A 16323-nucleotide genomic window follows, 5' to 3' on the forward strand; every position below is an offset into this window, starting at 1 on the left:
ATTCAAGAGCAGCTTGGGGCTGGGCGTGATGGCTTACACCTATAATCCCAGTGCTTTGGGAGGCCAAGATGGGTGGATCACCTGAGGTCAGGAGTTCGAGACCAGCCTAGCCAACATGGTGAAACCCCATCTCTACTAAAAAAATTACAAAAGTTAGCTGGGTGTGGTAGTATATGCCTATAATCCTAGCTATCCTGAAGACTGAGGCAGGAGAATCGCTTGGACCCAGGAGGCAGAAGTTGTAGTGAGCTGAGATCACGCCACTGCACTCCAGCCTGGGTGACAGAGGGAGAGACCCTATCTCTTAAAACAAAAACAAAGGCAAGATTGTGGTTACCAGAGTAGTAACTGGCTGGGAGGGGGCAAAAGGCAAGGCTTTGGCAAGTTGAGAATATTCTATTTCTTTCTTTCTTTCTTTCTTTTCTTTCTTTTCTTTCTTCTTTCTTTCTTTTTTGTTTTTTGAGACCGAGTTTCGCTATTACTCACACTGGAGTGCAATGGCGTGATCTCGACTCACCGCAACCTCCGCCTCCTGGGTTCAGGCAATTCTCCTGCCTCAGCCTCCTGAGTAGCTGGGATTACAGGCACGTGCCACCATGCCCAGCTAATGTTTTGTATTTTTAGTAGAGACGGGGTTTCACCATGTTGACCAGGATGGTCTCGATCTCTTGACCTTGTGATCCACCCGCCTCGGCCTCCCAAAGTGCTGGGATTACAGGCCTGAGCCACCGCGCCCGGCCTCTTTCTTTCTTTATTATTATTATTTTTTAAATAAAGATGGGGTTTCACCATGATGGCCAGGCTGGTCTTGAACTCCTGACCTCAGGTGATCCACCCACCTCGGCCTCCCCAAGTGCTAGGATTACAGGCGTGAGCCACTGCGCCCGGCACAGAGTATATTCTATTTATTTATCTGTGTATTGGGCACAGACACATGAGTGTGTTCAGTTTATGAAAATTTATCTGGCTGGGCGCAGAGGGTCATGTCTGTAATCCTAGCACTTTAGGAGGCTGAGGGGGGCAAATTGCTTTGTACTCAGGAGTTTGAGACCAGCTTGGGCAATGTGAAACCATGTTTCTACAAAAAATTAAAAAATGAGCCAGGCCTGGTGTCGTGTACCTGTAGTCCCTGCTATTTGGGAGGTTGAGGCCAGAGGATGGCTTGAGCCAAGAAGTGGAGGTTACAGTGAGCCGGGATTGTGCCATTGCACTCTATCCTGGGCAACAAAGTGAGACCCTGTCTCAAGAAAAAATAAAATTAGAAAAAATTCATCAAGCAGTACACTTATATTTAAACTTTTTCTGTATATTACACTCCAATAAAAAGAAAGGCTGGGCTCAGTGGTTCACGCCCGTAATCCCAGCACTTTGGGAGACTGAGGCAGGTGAATCACCTAAGTCAGGAGTTCAAGACCAGCCTGGCCAACATGGTGAAACAATGTCCCTACAAAAATAGAAAAATTAGCCAGGCATGATGGCTGGTGCCTGTAATCCCAGCTACTCAGGAAGCTGAGGTGGGAGAATCTCTTGAACCAGGTAGGTGGAGGTTGCAGTGAGCCAAGATCGCTCCATTGCACTCCAGCCTGAGCGACAGAGCCAGACTCCATCTCAAAAAACAAAAAAAGAAAAGAAAATGTACAAAAGACCATATAGGGAAAAGTCTCCCTTTCATTTCTGTTCCCCAGACTCTCAGTTTTTCTCTTGGGAGACAATGTTACCTTTCTTGTGTATTGTTCCAAAGCTTTTCTTTGTTTTTTTTTTTTTTTTTTTGAGACGGAGTTTCACTCTTGTTACCCAGGCTGGAGTGCAATGGTGCGATCTCCGCTCACCACAACCTCTGCCTCCTGGGTTCAGGCAATTCTCCTGCCTCAGCCTCCTGAGTAGCTGGGATTACAGGCACGTGCCACCATGTCCAGCTAATTTTTTTGTATTTTTAGTAGAGGCAGGGTTTCACCATGTTGACCAGGATGGTCTCGATCTCTTGACCTCGTGATCCACCCGCCTCGGCCTCCCAAAGTGCTGGGATTACAGGCTTGAGCCACCGCGCCCGGCCCCAAAGCTTTTCTTTTTTCCTTTTTTTTTTTGTTTTTGAGGCACAGTCTTGCTCTGTCACCCAAGCTGGAGTGCAGTGGTGCAATCTTGGTTCACTGCAACCTTCGCCTCTCGGGTTCAAGAGATTTTCATGCTTCAGTCTATGAAGGTATATGCCACCACACCTGGCTAATTTTTGTATTTTTTTGAGACAAAGTCTCGCTCTGTCGCCCAGGCTGGAGTGCAATGGCGTGATCTCAGCTCACTGCAACCTCTACCTCCTGGGTTCAAGTGATTCTCTTGCCTCAGTTTCCTGAGTAGCTGGGCTTACAGGCACGCACCACCATGCCCAGTTAATTTTTAAATTTTTGATAGAGATGGGGTTTCACCATGTTGGTCAGGCTGGTCTTGAACTCCTGACGTTGTGATCTGCCCACCTCCGAAAGTGCTGGGATTACAGGATGAGCCACCACGTCCAGCCAATGTTTGTATTTTTTTTTTTCAGCCATGCATGAGCATTGTATTTTTTTTTTTTTTTTTTTTTGAGACGGAGTTTCGCTCTTGTTACCCAGGCTGGAGTGCAATGGCGCGATCTCGGCTCACCGCAACCTCCGCCTCCTGGGTTCAGGCAATTCTCCTGCCTCAGCCTCCAGAGTAGCTGGGATTACAGGCACGCGCCACCATGCTCAGCTAATTTTTTGCACCATTAGTAGAGACGGGGTTTCACCATGTTGACCAGGATGGTCTCGATCTCTTGACCTCGTGATCCACCCGCCTCAGCCTCCCAAAGTGCTGGGATTACAGGCTTGAGCCACTGCGCCCGGCCAGAGCATTGTATTTTTAATAGAGCCTGGTTTTCACCGTCTTGGCCAGGCTGGTCTTTAATTCCTGGCAAGTGATCAGCCCACCTCGGCTTCCGAAAGTGCTGGGATTACAGGTCTGAACCACTGCAACCGGCCAAGCTTTTTGGTGTATAAATTTGCATAGTTAAAAAAACTTGCATAGTTAAGGCTGGGCCAGGTGGCTCACGCCTGTAAGCGTAGCACTCTGGGAGGTTGAGGCAGGCAGATCACCTGAGGTCATAAGTTCAAGACCAGCCTGGCCAACTTTAGTAGAGTGAAACCCATCTCTACTAAAAATACGAGAATTAGCCAGGCATGGTGGCACACACCTGTAGTCCTAGCTACTGGGAAGGCTGAGGCATGAGAATCACTTGAACCCGGGAGGTGGAGTTTGCAGTGAGTCAAGATCATGCCACTGCATTCCAGCCTGGGAGACAGAGCAAGACTTCATCTCAAAAAACAAAAACAAACAGTCTTCCAGAGGAGTGTGTGGTTGCACTACTGAAACTAACTCCTGTAAGGAGTGATGAAGTCAACCTCCAGTCAGCTGTATTGATGCAAAGGAGAAAATATCCTAGCTGAGATAAAGATTCAAACACCAGGGATATCTTTGATTCTCACCAAGGGCAGCCGGAAGTTCCTATTGCATTAATGCAGAAATCAGGTGAGGTCAGGGATTGCTTTTAAAATCCTAGAAGGCTGGACACAGTGGCTTGAACCTGTAATCCCAGCACTTTGGGAGGCTGATGCAGGAAGTTCACTTGAGCCTAATGGGGTCACCTTGCCTGCTGCCTGCACAGCCTGCACATCAAGACAGGGGAATTGCAATGGCAAAAGAGTAATTCATGTAGAGTCGGTTGTGCAGGAGACTGGAGTTTTATTATTACTGAAATCAGTCTCCCTGGTGCATTCGGGAGTCAGAGTTTTTAAAGATAATTTGGTGGGTAGGGGCTTAGGGAGTGGGGAGTGCTGATTCATCAGGTTGGAGGTGGAATCATAGGGAGTTGAAATGAGTTTTTCTTGCTGTCTTCTGTTCGTGGGTGGAATGGCAGACCTGTTTGCCCAGATTACCAGTCTGGGTGGTGTCAGCTGATCCATAGAGTGCAGGGTCTGCAAAATATCTCAAGCACTGATCTTAGGTTTTACAATATTCTCAGGAATTTTGTAAATATTCTCAGGAATATTCTAACAGTGATGTTATTCTCAGGAGAAATTTGGGGACATTTAGACTCTTGGAGCCCGAGGCTGCATGACTCCTAAATTGTAATTTCCAATTTTGTAGCTAATTTGTTCGTTCTGCAAAGGCGGAATGGACCGCAGGCAAGATGGAAGTCTTTTAGGGAAAGGGTTGTTATCAATTTTGTTTCAGAGTCAAACCATTAACTGAATTCTTTCCTAAAGTTCTGCCTAAGCCAAGGAATGAACAAGGACAGCTTAAGGATTAGAAGGAAGATAGAGTTGGTTAGGACTGATTTCTTTCATGGTCGTAATTTCCTCAGTTATAATTTTTCAAAGGCTGTTTCACCAGGAGTTTGAGACCAGCCTGGGCAACATAGCAAAACCCCTATCTCTACAAATAATAATAATAATAAAAAAAATTAGCCAGGCTCAATGTCGTGCACCTGCAGTCCCACTTAGGAGGCTGAGGCAGGAGGATCACCTGAGCCCAGGACTTTGAGGCTGCAGTGAGCTGTGATTACGCCGCTGCATCCCAGCCTGGGCAACAAAGTGAGACCCTGCCTTACAAAAAAAAGAAAAAGAAAAGAAAAGGAGCGTCACAACTCACAGCACCGTCCTGTTGTCTGAAGTCCCCGCCCATGGGTCTCAGGACTGGCTCCAGGGCTTCAGCCTTGGAATTAGTTGTGGACTTCTTTGGGTCCCTTTGGAATATTTATCTTTGGCTTGGAATAATGCCACATACCAAATCCAGCCTTGCCTTCCCTATGTACCTTTTCGTCCCCAGATGACTCCCCGATCCTGAACCCTTTGCTGCACTTGCCCTAGTGAAAATCAAAGGTCTGCAAAGGCTGCGTCATTCCTGAGTGAGGTACGGAGTCGGATGTCGTTTCTGTGGGGAATTAAAATTAGCTACACTGGAAATGAATGACAGGATGCAGCGAGCAAGGAGGGAGCGTGAGCGAGGAGGATGAGATTCCTTCCACCTGACATCCTGCCCTGGCACGCAGCCTTTCCAGGGTCTTTGAGGCTGCACGCGACAAACAGATGAGGACTGTGGGTTTCTCACGCGTAGGTGGCAGCGCAAGCTCACCCCAGCAGTGGTGCCAGTCCGCAGGCAATTTGCAAACGAATGTGTTCTCCTCCTCTCCGAGGATCTGAGCCTCACGAAACACGCTCTTCCTTCTGGTCCCTCCCGCAGTCGAGTCGCCTTCCGTCCAGCCCGGGTCCCCTCCCCCGCCCGGCCCCGCTCCCCGGCCCGGCCCCGCTCCCCCGCCCGGGCTCCTCTCTGTCTCCCCCTCCCGGACGGCGTCCGAGCTCGGCCGGGCCCCACTCGCCGCCTGCTTGTGAATGAGACGCTCAGTTTCTCAATGGAGCCGCGGGGGGCTCGGGCGGCCGCAGGGCGGCCGCAGCGTTGGCCTTGAGCCCGGAGGGGCGCGCGTTTCTCTCGCTCCCTCCCCGCTCCCTCCCTCTGGCTGCGGCCGCCCGCGAGTCGCAGGGCCAGCGCCCGCGAGGACGGCCCGGCTGGGCGGCCCCGAGCGCCGCGGCGCCGTGGAGGAGCGGGAGCGCGGCCGCGGAAGCCGGACGCCGACGGGGCCGGCGGCCTTCGGGAAGCTTCCGCCGACCCTTCGCTCCCGGCTCTCAAGGTTCCTGATTTCCGAGTTCCTTTTAGATCCCGGGCGGCGGTTAGCGCTTCGCCTGCACTTTTTCTCCCCGCGGAGATAGGGAGGCGCGTGAGGAGAGGAGCGAGTAGCATAAAGAAGGATTTCCTCCCGGAAGACAGAGGCGATTCGGGGAGGTTTTTCTCAGGGGAGCTGAAGCGGCGTCTGCGGCCGCCGCGGGCGCCGGGCCCCACCGGCCGCACCATGCGCGAGCCGGCCCCGGGCTGCTGAGGCGCGCGGACGCGGAAGCGGAGGTCGAGCGCGCCGGGCTCCCGCGCTCACGAGCGAGTCCCGTCCGCCGGGCGGCGGCGGCAGTGGCGGCGGCGGCGGCGGGGGAATGGAGCCCGCGACCGCGCCCCGGTCCGACATGGCGCCGGAGCTGACCCCGGAGGAGGAGCAGGTAAGCGGGCCCGAGGCCGCCGCGGTGGGTGTGTCCGGGCCCCCGAGGCCTCCGCCGGCCTCCGCCTCCCCAGCCCCGGCCCCGCGCAGTCCCCGGGCCCGCCGCGCCCCCGCTCCTGTGCCCGGCCCGCGGGCCTCCCCCACCGGCGACCGCGCCCCAGGCCGCCGCCCCCTGGTCCGGGGACCCGCGGGACCCTGCTCCCGCCCCCGCCGCTTCTGCCCCCGAGTCCCCTCCGCACCCCACCCCCCATCCAGGGGCAAAGTTCCTTGGATCCAGGGGCCGCCTTCCGGGGTTGGCAGAACCGCTGCCTGCGCCCGGCCCTTCCAGCCCCTCGTCAGTGTTTTCCGTGAGGGTTTGTGGCTTTTGAAGGGCAGGAGAAGCCCCATTTTGGGGGGTGCTTCCTGTGGGGACGATCTCCCTTCTCGCGGAGGGGCGGAGAGGACGGGATGCAGAGATGCCCTCGTGTTTCAGAGGCGCCTCTTCGGCTTGTCGGGCCCACTTGGCAGGTTCTGGAAGATCCAGCCCTTCTCGTGCCGCTCGAGTCCCTGGCCTTGACCTCCCTATGCCGCCATCGCAGGCGGGGCGCAGCGCCTCGCCCCCCTTCGCCACCCTCGTCTCATCTGACTGTCTCCATCTTTCCGAAGCTCACACGGAGCCCTATTGTTCCTTAAAAGCCTGTGACCTTTCGTTCTCAGAAGATAGTGGTTTGCGGTTTCATTTTGGGGGCCTTGTGACTTTCCCTCCCGCACATGCCAGCTGCGGAGACGGGGACCACTCCTGAGGAAGATGGGAAGGTCTGCTGGCTTAGCCTGGGTCCCTACGGGCTTTCTCTGCCTCTTCCTTGGCACTGCCCATACCCCGCCATAGCTATGCTCGAATATAGCCATAGTCTGATTCCATGTTATAAATAAAAAAAATTAAAATAAACGTGAAAAAAGAAAAAAGCGAGCCATGCTGGCAACCCATTTCAAGCTCTACAGACCTTGTTTCCGAGGCCCACATCCGCTAGCACAGCCTCCAGTGCAAAGACAATCTAGTTTAACAAACTATTATTGGCTAATGGGCTTGTTGACCTGATTTTTAAAAGTCCTTCTCTTTTCTCCTCATTTGTGGGGATGACATTTTTAATATTTGGCCTCGGGCCACGGCTTCGCGTTTCGACACCTAATAAAATTAGTATAGACAAAAAAATTTTTAAAGAATTCTCCTTTGTACAAGCAGGGGCAATGAATGTCCTGGTAACTGCAGTTAATAAAATGCTAGTCAGACCCCAGTGCAAGCAGGTGGCCAAGGAACCCATCCTGCCAGAATTGGGAAGTACTTCAGTAGTAAGATAGGACGTGTTGGCTGATTTTAAAGGGACAAATCTTTTTCTTTCATCCTTTTTCTTGGGTCAGTCAGATTTCTGTTTCTAAGACTTAAAGCCATCAGTATTCTATGCAAATGGCATCCGGTTGCAAATTTGAAAACTTTAGTTTTCAAATGTCAATACTATGTCAATACTATCAATACTTTAATATTTACAAGGAAAGGTAAATATTAAAGTATTGATAGTACTGACATAGTGTTGGCTTTACTCTGTATATAGTGCGTACACATATATACAGGTATGTTGTTTAGTAAAAACCTTTTCTTTTACACTCAAGCGAATGTGATGGGCATGAACAAGGACTAGGATGGAAACAGCACAAGATTTATTAAAGCCAAGAGATTATGTGTGTGTGTTTTTTAAAATCTTATCTCTTTGTTTCTACAAAATACTATTTTACAAGCATTTCTGAATGTTGAAACATAAACAAAAGCAGCATAGTTCTAATTATGGTAATGCCTGCCTGGTGTTAACGTATTTTAGTTCAATATCACATGAGTACTCCTTTTTTTTTTTTTTTTTTTTTTTAAGACGGAGTCTCGCTCTGTCATCCAGGCTGGAGTGCAGTGGCGTGATCTCGGCCCTCTGCCTCCCGGGTTCAAGTGATTCTCTTGTCTCAGCCCCCTGCGTAGCTGGGATTACAGGCACGTGTCACCACGCCTAGCTAATTTTTGTATTTTTAGTAGAGATGGGATTTCACCATGTTGGTCAGGCTGGTTTGGAGATCCTGACCTCGTGATCTACCCACTTTCGCCTCCCAAAGTGTTGGGATTACAGGCGTTAGCCACTGTGCCTGGCCAAGAGTATCTTTTTTTTTTTTTTGAGATGCAGTTTTTGCTCTGTTGCCCAGGCTGGAGTGCAGTGGTGCGATCTCAGCTCACTGCAACTTCTGCCTCGTGGGTTCAAGTGATTCTCCTGCCTCAGCCTCTCGAGTAGCTGGGATTATAGATGCTCGTCACCATACCCCGCTAATTTTATTTATTTATTTATTTTTGAGCCGGAGTTTCGCTCTTGTTACCCAGGCTGGAGTGCAATGGCGCAATCTCGGCTCACCGCCATCTCCGCCTCCTGGGTTCAAGCAATTCTCCTGCCTCAGTCCCCCGAATAGCTGGGATTACAGGCCCGCGCCACCATGCCCAGCTAATTTTTTGTATTTTTAGTAGAGACGGGGTTTCACCATGTTGACCAGGATGGTCTCGATCTCTTGACCTTGTGATCCACCCGCCTCGGCCTCCCAAAGTGCTGGGATTACAGGCTTGAGCCACCGCGCCCGGCCTAATTTTTTTTATTTTTAGTAGAGCCAAGATTTCATCTCATTGAATTCGGCCAGGCTGGCCTCAAACTCTTGACCTCAGATGGTCCACCCACCTTGGCTTCCTATAAAGTGCTGGGATCATGGGCGTGAGCCACTGCACCTGGCCAAGAGTGCTCTTAAAAGAGTTTTTCAAAAATGTTTAAACAGCAGCAAGTAAGTGTTAGCCTTATCAAAGTAGTCCTCATGGGAAATGACACATGCATTCCATAATGCTGCCCTATTGGGCAAACCAATTTTAACATTCATTTGGTGTTGATTTCAAAGCTTGTGGCAGACTCTTTGAAATTTCTTCAGGATGGGAAAATCCTTGTACTTTTGAGAGTCAGTCTGATTTCTGTAAATAGCAAAAAATCTTTTAGAGCCTTATTTAAAGTAGGGGATCAAACTGGGTTTACACATTTTTGTGCATAGATGTACTGGCCTTATAGTCCTGCGTTCTTGCCATTTTTCTTCTTGCTTACAGGATCTTTGCAGAAGCTGCTTTCCTTCATCTGGAAACGCCTCCCTTTGTTAACTCCCTCTTCATCCTTCAGCTCTCAGGTTTCCTTGATGTCAGTTAGATTCTAACGTAATAGGTTCTCAGAGCACCATTTACTTGTCCTGCACATCACTTATCACAGGTTAACACTTGTGTGATTACAGGACTGCAAGCAAGCTCTGTGTGGGCTGGGACTATTTTTGCTTTTGCTCCCCATCATATGTACCTTTCCTACCATAATGACTGACATAATGACTGGCACTTAAGGAATGCAGAATGAATGAAGAGTAGCTGTACTGATTTGTATACAGGCAGCATCATCTTCTTCAGAGTGGCTTATGAAAATAAGGACATTGCACAGTTTGATTTTTTCCCCTTCAAATGGCAATATATACTTTGATTTATATGCTGTACATGTGTTGATACAGTGTTTGAAAGTTATGACTACTTCTTAGTCTCATTTTCTGTCTAGGCATGTGTTGAACTGATACAAATCCTCATTTGTAACTTTGATGTTTCTTGTTTTTTTCAGCTCCTCAATAATTATAAAGCCTACAATTGGGCTACAAGGACATATATGATGTTCTTGCCTTTAAGAAGCTTATATGAGTAACAGTCATAACAGTATCTTGTCTTAACTCCTGTTTTGAGTCAGGCTCTGTGGTGGGCATTTCACATGAAATTAATCCTCCCTCCCAAAATTGGAATTACTACCCTCACTTTGCAAAAGGGAAGGAAATTGCCCAAGGTCGTAGTTAGCCAGGGATGGCGCCATGATTCCCACCCAGGTCTAGGTTTTCTGCCCTCACTGCCAGTGTTTCCTCTGTTACGCTACGTTACTTGCCAAGAAGCCATTAGCCAATTTACTTGGATGCCTAAGTGGGTATAAAACAGCTAATATTTTGTGGGTTTTGGTATTGATATATGTGTTTGGTTTTGGTAATGCTTCTTAAAATATAGTTTGAAAAGTACAGACAAAGGAAAAGATTTAGAAAACCTTTACTCACCTATATATTGCCAGCAGAAAGATATTGTATACTCTGTGCAAGAAATTATGATGAAATTACTCTTAGAAAAAAAATTTGTTCCTTAAAACAGAGTTGGAAACTCTCCATTTCAAGGTGTGGTAACATTTTTAAAAATTTTCATTTTCTTTATATCTTCTTTTTCTCTTGCACAAGAAGGCTAACTATTCTTAGAGCCAAATATGAAGAATATTATGTCTCCAAACTGTAAAAACTAAGATGTTTAAAGCCGAGTGCGGTGGCTCACGCCTGTAATCCCAGCACTTTGGGAGGCCGAGGCGGGTGGATCACGAGGTCAGGAGATCGAGACCATCCTGGTCAACATGGTGAAACCCTGTCTCTACTAAAAATACAAAAAAAATTAGCTGGGCATGGTGGCGCGTGCCTGTAATCCCAGCTACTCAGGAGGCTGAGGCAGGAGAATTGCCTGAACCCAGGAGGCGGAGGTTGTGGTGAGCCGAGACCGCGCCATTGCACTCCAGCCTGGGTAACAAGAGTGAAACTCCGTCTCAAAAAAAAAAAAAAAAAAAAAAAAGTTGTTGCAGGAGATGTTAAGAAAAAAAAAAAAAAAAGATGTTTTTTGTGTCACTAATATGTTCCCTTTTTCCCTTTTTGATATATTTATATACAAATGCAAAAGCCTTTCTTTCTTTTTTTTTTTTTTGGAGATAGAGTTTTTGCTCTGTCACCCAGACTGGAACGAAGTCTCAGTTCACTGCAACCTCCACTTTCCAGATTCTCCTGCCTCAGCCTCCCGAGTAGCTGGGACTACAGGCGTGCACCATCACACCCAGCTAATTTTTGTATTTTCTTTATAGTAGAGATGGGGTTTCGCCATGTTGGCTAGGCTGATCTCCAACTCCTGACCTCAAGTAATTAACCCACCTTGGCCTCCCAAAGTGCTGGGATTACAGGTGTGAGCCACCACACCCAGCCTTAAAAACCATTTTTTTTTTTTTTTTTTTTGAGATGGAGTCTCACTCTTGCCCAGGCTGGAGTACAATGGCATGATCTTGGCTCATCACAACCTCCACCTGCCAGGTTCAAGTGATTCTCCAGGCTCAGCCTCCCAAGTAGCTGGGATTACAGGTGCTTGCTGCCACGCCCGGCTAATTTTTTGTATTTTCAGTGGAGATGGGTTTCACTGTGTTGGCCAGGCTGGTCTTGAACTCCTGACCTCAGGTGATCCACCTGCCTCAGCCTCTCAAAGTGCTGGGATTATAGGTCTGAGCCACCGCATCCGGCCAAAAGCCTTTCTTAATGGGCTGGCAGTTTGGAGGACAATTTCTACATATAAGTATTAATCTTCATTCTCATTATAAGGTTTTTTTTGTTTGTTTTTTGTTTTTGAGACAAGGGAGACAAGGGTCTTGTTGCCTAGGCTGGAGTGCAGTGGTGCAATCTCAGCTCACTGCAACCTCCATCTCCAGGGTTCAAGCAATTCTCGTACCTTGGCCTCCTAAGCAGCTGGGATTACAGGTGCCTGCCACCACACTCAGCTTATTTTTGTATTTTTAGTAGAGATGGGGTTTCACCATGTTGGCCAAGCTGGTCTCAAACTCCTGACCTCAGGTGATCCTCTTACCTCAGCCTCTCAAAGTGCTGGGATCACAGGTGTGAGCCATGGCACCCCGCCATTTGTTTATATTTTTATTTGAAACCAAAGACAGTTTTATACATATAGTATTTCTTTCATATTAAAACAATTTATGATTATTTAGTTTAAAGTTGCTGTAACAATTTTTTTTTTTTTTAAGATGTGGTTTCACCATGATGGCCAGGCTGGTCTTGAACTCCTGACCTCAGGTGATCCACCCATCTCAGCCCTCCAAAGTGCTAGGATTACAGGCATGAGCCACCATGCCCGGCTACAACAAATAATTTTATATTTTTAAAGCCTCTAAATAAAATTTTTATTTTTAAAATAGTTTTATTATTTTATTTTTTAAATAAGAGAGACAAGGTCTCACTGTGTTGCCCAGGCTGGTCTTGAACTCTAGGGCTCAAACAATCCACCTTGGCCTCCCAAAATGTTGGGATTATAGGTGCGAGCCACCATGCCCAGCCTGAAAATTCTGTTTTTGTTTTGTTTTGTTTCTATTTTTATTTTATGTTTTTTCTTCTGAAAATTCTTATTTGAAAGTTTATGTTATTTAGACCTTATAGTATTTAAGGAGTAATAGGAAATGCATGTGGAGAACTTAGCCCAATGTTTATATAATAAGCAGTCAGTGAAGTTAACCATTATTATGATATTCATGTTTTTTTTTTTTTTCTTTTTGAGACTGAGTCTCGCTCTATTGCCCAGGCTGGAGTGCAGTGGTGCCATCTTGGCTCACTGCAACCTCCACCTCCCAGGTTCAAGTGATTCTAATGCCTTAGCCTCTGAATTGGCTGGGATTACACCAGGCCTGGCTAATTTATATATATATATATATATATATATATATTTTTTTTTTTTTTTTTTTTTTTAAGACGGAGTTTCGCTCTTGGTACCCAGGCTGGAGTGCAATGGCGCAATCTCGGCTCACCGCAACCTCCGCCTCCTGGGTTCAGGCAGTTCTCCTGCCTCAGCCTCCTGAGTAGCTGGGATTACAGGCACGCGCCACCATGCCCAGCTAATTTTTTGTATTTTTAGTAGAGACGGGGTTTCACCATGTTGACCAGGATGGTCTCGATCTCCTGACCTCGTGATCCACCCTCCTCGGCCTCCCAAAGTGCTGGGATTACAGGCGTGAGCCACCGCGCCTGGCCCCTAATTTTTATATTTTTAGTAGAGATGGGGTTTCACCATGTTGGCGAGGTTTGTCTCGGACTCCTGACTTCAGGTGATCCACCCACCTCGGCCTCCCAAAGTGCTGGGATTACAGGCATGAGCCACCGTGCCCATCATCGTTTTTCAGTGGTGCAAAATTTTAGAATCACGTTAGCTTAAGCCAATTACAAAGGAAAAAAATACTCGTATCCATCCTGGGGACCATCACCTAGTACAGGTTCTTATGAATTTCAGAAAATTATTATCTTGTATTTTTATAGTGTAGTTTTCAAAAGCCTATGCTAATTGTATGCTATGGTTTTTGCTTTTTTTTTTTTTTTTTTGGAGACAGGGTCTTACTCTCTCACCCAGTCTGGAGTGCAGTGGCATGATCATAGCTCACTGCAGCCTTGACCTCCCAGCCTCAGGTGATCCTTCTACCTCAAACTCTTATGTTCCTGGGACTACAGACATGTTATCACACCCGACCAATTTTTAAATATTTTTTGCTCAAGCATAGCTCTGCCTTGACTTCCCAAAATGTTGGAATTACAGGCGTGAGCCATTGTGCCCAGCCTGATTTATAATTTTAAAATGGAATCTTTTAAAGCTAAAAATTTAACTGTTTTACCATTGACTTCAGAGATTTTTGGCATTTTTCCCAAGGATAAGGGTTTTCATCTCATTTCTGGGGCCAGGAACTTCCCTTTTCCCACAGTCCTCTGTCCCCCCGGAAGTTACCATATGCCAAGGACCAAATTATTTATGATGTTAAATTGAGGCCTTCTACAGAGAGAAGGAAGTAAAGCTGAAGAACTAAATTTTCATTATTGCCTGTAGTATATGATATTGGAAGTAGCAATTAGGTAAAATCTCATTCGGATGTGAGAATTTTACTCTTAAAAATTTCTGAGCACATCAAGGGTCTTGGACTTTAGTTTTGTGAATATTAAGGGGCCTGGAGGTTTTCTCTAAGGAACCTGACCTAGTCCGTATGAATGAATTGAAAAGACCGTCTTTTAGAAAGGGGCCAAACTGTTGTTTTTTTTTTTTTTTAGAAGGAGTTTTGTGGTTGTTGCCCAGGCTGGAGTGCAGTGGCACGATCTCTGCTCACTGCAACCTCTACCTCCTGGGTTCAATCAATTCTTCAGCCTTAGCCTCCTGAATAGATGGGTTAACAGGTGCCCGCCACCTTGCCCGGCTAATTTTTATATTTTCTGTAGAGATGGGGTTTCACCATGTTGGCTAGGCTGCTCTCAACCTCCTGACTCAGGTGATCCACCTGCCTCAGCCTCCCAAAGTGCTAGGATTACAGGCACGAGCCACCTCGCCTGGCCAGGCGCTAAAGTGTTTTAAAGAGATAAAAGTTAAGACTTATTGTGAGTAAATTTGAGTTTCACTTTCTGACTTTCGTGCATTTATTGTCTTGGAAAAGACATAGTAATTTTGGAATATTTTAAATTTGTTTTCAAAATAATCAAGCCCCATTTTATAGCAGAGGCTGGTCCATTGCAGTGCCAAGATTAGAAGTCATAGAACCTAACCCTGATTATTTGTTCAGATACAGCCTCAACCTCTAGTGTAAGTTTTTGTTTTGTGACAGAGTAGTCTTGCTGTGTCACCCAGGCTGGAGTACAGTGGCGTGATCTCGGCTCACTGCAACCTCCCCGTCCTGGGTTCAAGTGATTCCTGCCTCAGCCTCCCAAGTAGCTGGGACTACAGGTACCCGACATCATACCCAGCTAACATTTTTGTATTTTTAGTAGAGACAGGGTTTCACCATGTTGGCCAGGCTGGTCTTGAACTCCTGACGTCATGATCTGCCTGCCTCAGCTTCCCAAAGTGTTGGGATTACCCACGTGAGCCACTGTGCCCGGCCAATATTAGCCATTTCACTTCTTCTATCTATCATCCTGCCTTGATATATCAGACAATTGAGAGTACTTTCTTTTTCATAATCAGTCACTTTAACATTTTCCCCCTATGCACACCTCCACATGAGATCTTGGTTGGTCTTCCTGGCCACTAAAAATAACCATCGTTTTCTATTCCTATTCCTTTGAATAAAGGAAAATGTTCCTGGAAAAGGTAATTTAGCCTGCACTCTTCAGTGCTGGAGGGCTTGGAATTTGCACTTTCATACCTGATTTGGAAAAGGCTCCTTAGGAGCCTAACTGAGCTTCTTAAGCATTTGGTACTTGTTTGGTGCAGGTAGGTAGGTTTATGGAATTATTCTGAAGCCAGAATTTATTTCTACAATAAAAGTCTGGACAGGTTATAAGTCATCTATGACTTTAAGACTGAAGTGGCCGGGCGCGGTGGCTCAAGCCTGTAATCCCAGCACTTTGGGAGGCCGAGGCGGGTGGATCACAAGGTCGAGCGATCGAGACCAACCTGGTCAACATGGTAAAACCCCGTCTCTACTAAAAATACAAAAAAAATTAGCTGGGCATGGTGGCGCGTGCCTATAATCCCAGCTACTCAGGAGGCTGAGGCAGGAGAATTGCCTGAACCCAGGAGGGGAGGTTGCGGTGAGCCGAGGTTGCGGTGAGCCGAGATCGCGCCATTGCACTCCAGCCTGGGTAACAAGAGCGAAACTCCGTCTCAAAAAAAACAAACAAACAAACAAACAAACAAAAAGACTGAAGTGTCTGGGGATGCTCATCCATTAATTACTTTTTCATTACTTAAACACCTAGCTAATCTTTACCTTAGCATTTATTTTGAAGTGAATCATTATTACAGACATCATTTATGATAATATGATATAACTCATTATGTAAATAATTATTACAATCAGTCTTTTAAAAAATGTGCTGTTTAAAGCTGGGTATGGTGGCTCACGCTTGTAATCCCAGCATTTTGGGAGGCCAAGACCGGCGGATCTCCTGAAGTCAGGAGTTCGAGACTAGCCTGGCCATCATGGCAAAACCCCATCTCTACTGAAAATACAAAAAAATTAGCCAGGCGGCTGGGTGCAGTGGCTCAAGCCTGTAATCCCAGCACTTTGGGAGGCCGAGGCGGGTGGATCACGAGGTCAAGAGATCGAGACCATCCTGGTCAACATGGTGAAACCCGTATCTACTAAAAATACAAAAAATCAGCTGGGCATGGTGGTGCATGCCTGTAATCCCAGCTACTCAGGAGGCTGAGGCAGGAGAATTGCCTGAACCCAGGAGGCGGAGGTTGCGGTGAGCCGAGATTGCGCCATTGCACTCCAGCCTGGGTAACAAGAGTGAAACTCCATCTCAAAAAAAATTAGCCAGGCATG

The 16323-nt window shown here is 47.2% G+C and overlaps 1 protein-coding gene across 1 annotated transcript in view; it reads left to right on the forward strand.

The window, feature by feature from the left end:
• Positions 1-5359: 5359 nt before the first annotated feature.
• The window catches only part of PTPN9 (protein tyrosine phosphatase non-receptor type 9), a 98557-nt gene continuing 87593 nt past the window's right edge, over positions 5360-16323 (forward strand). The window contains exon 1 of the mRNA XM_039468926.2: positions 5360-6110. Within this exon, the coding sequence (XP_039324860.1) occupies positions 6048-6110 (63 nt within the window). The 5' untranslated portion in view covers positions 5360-6047. The remainder of the gene's footprint in view (positions 6111-16323) is intronic.

This window comes from Saimiri boliviensis, chromosome 2, assembly GCF_048565385.1.
Source record: "Saimiri boliviensis isolate mSaiBol1 chromosome 2, mSaiBol1.pri, whole genome shotgun sequence".
In the NCBI taxonomy this organism is placed as follows: domain Eukaryota; kingdom Metazoa; phylum Chordata; class Mammalia; order Primates; family Cebidae; genus Saimiri; species Saimiri boliviensis.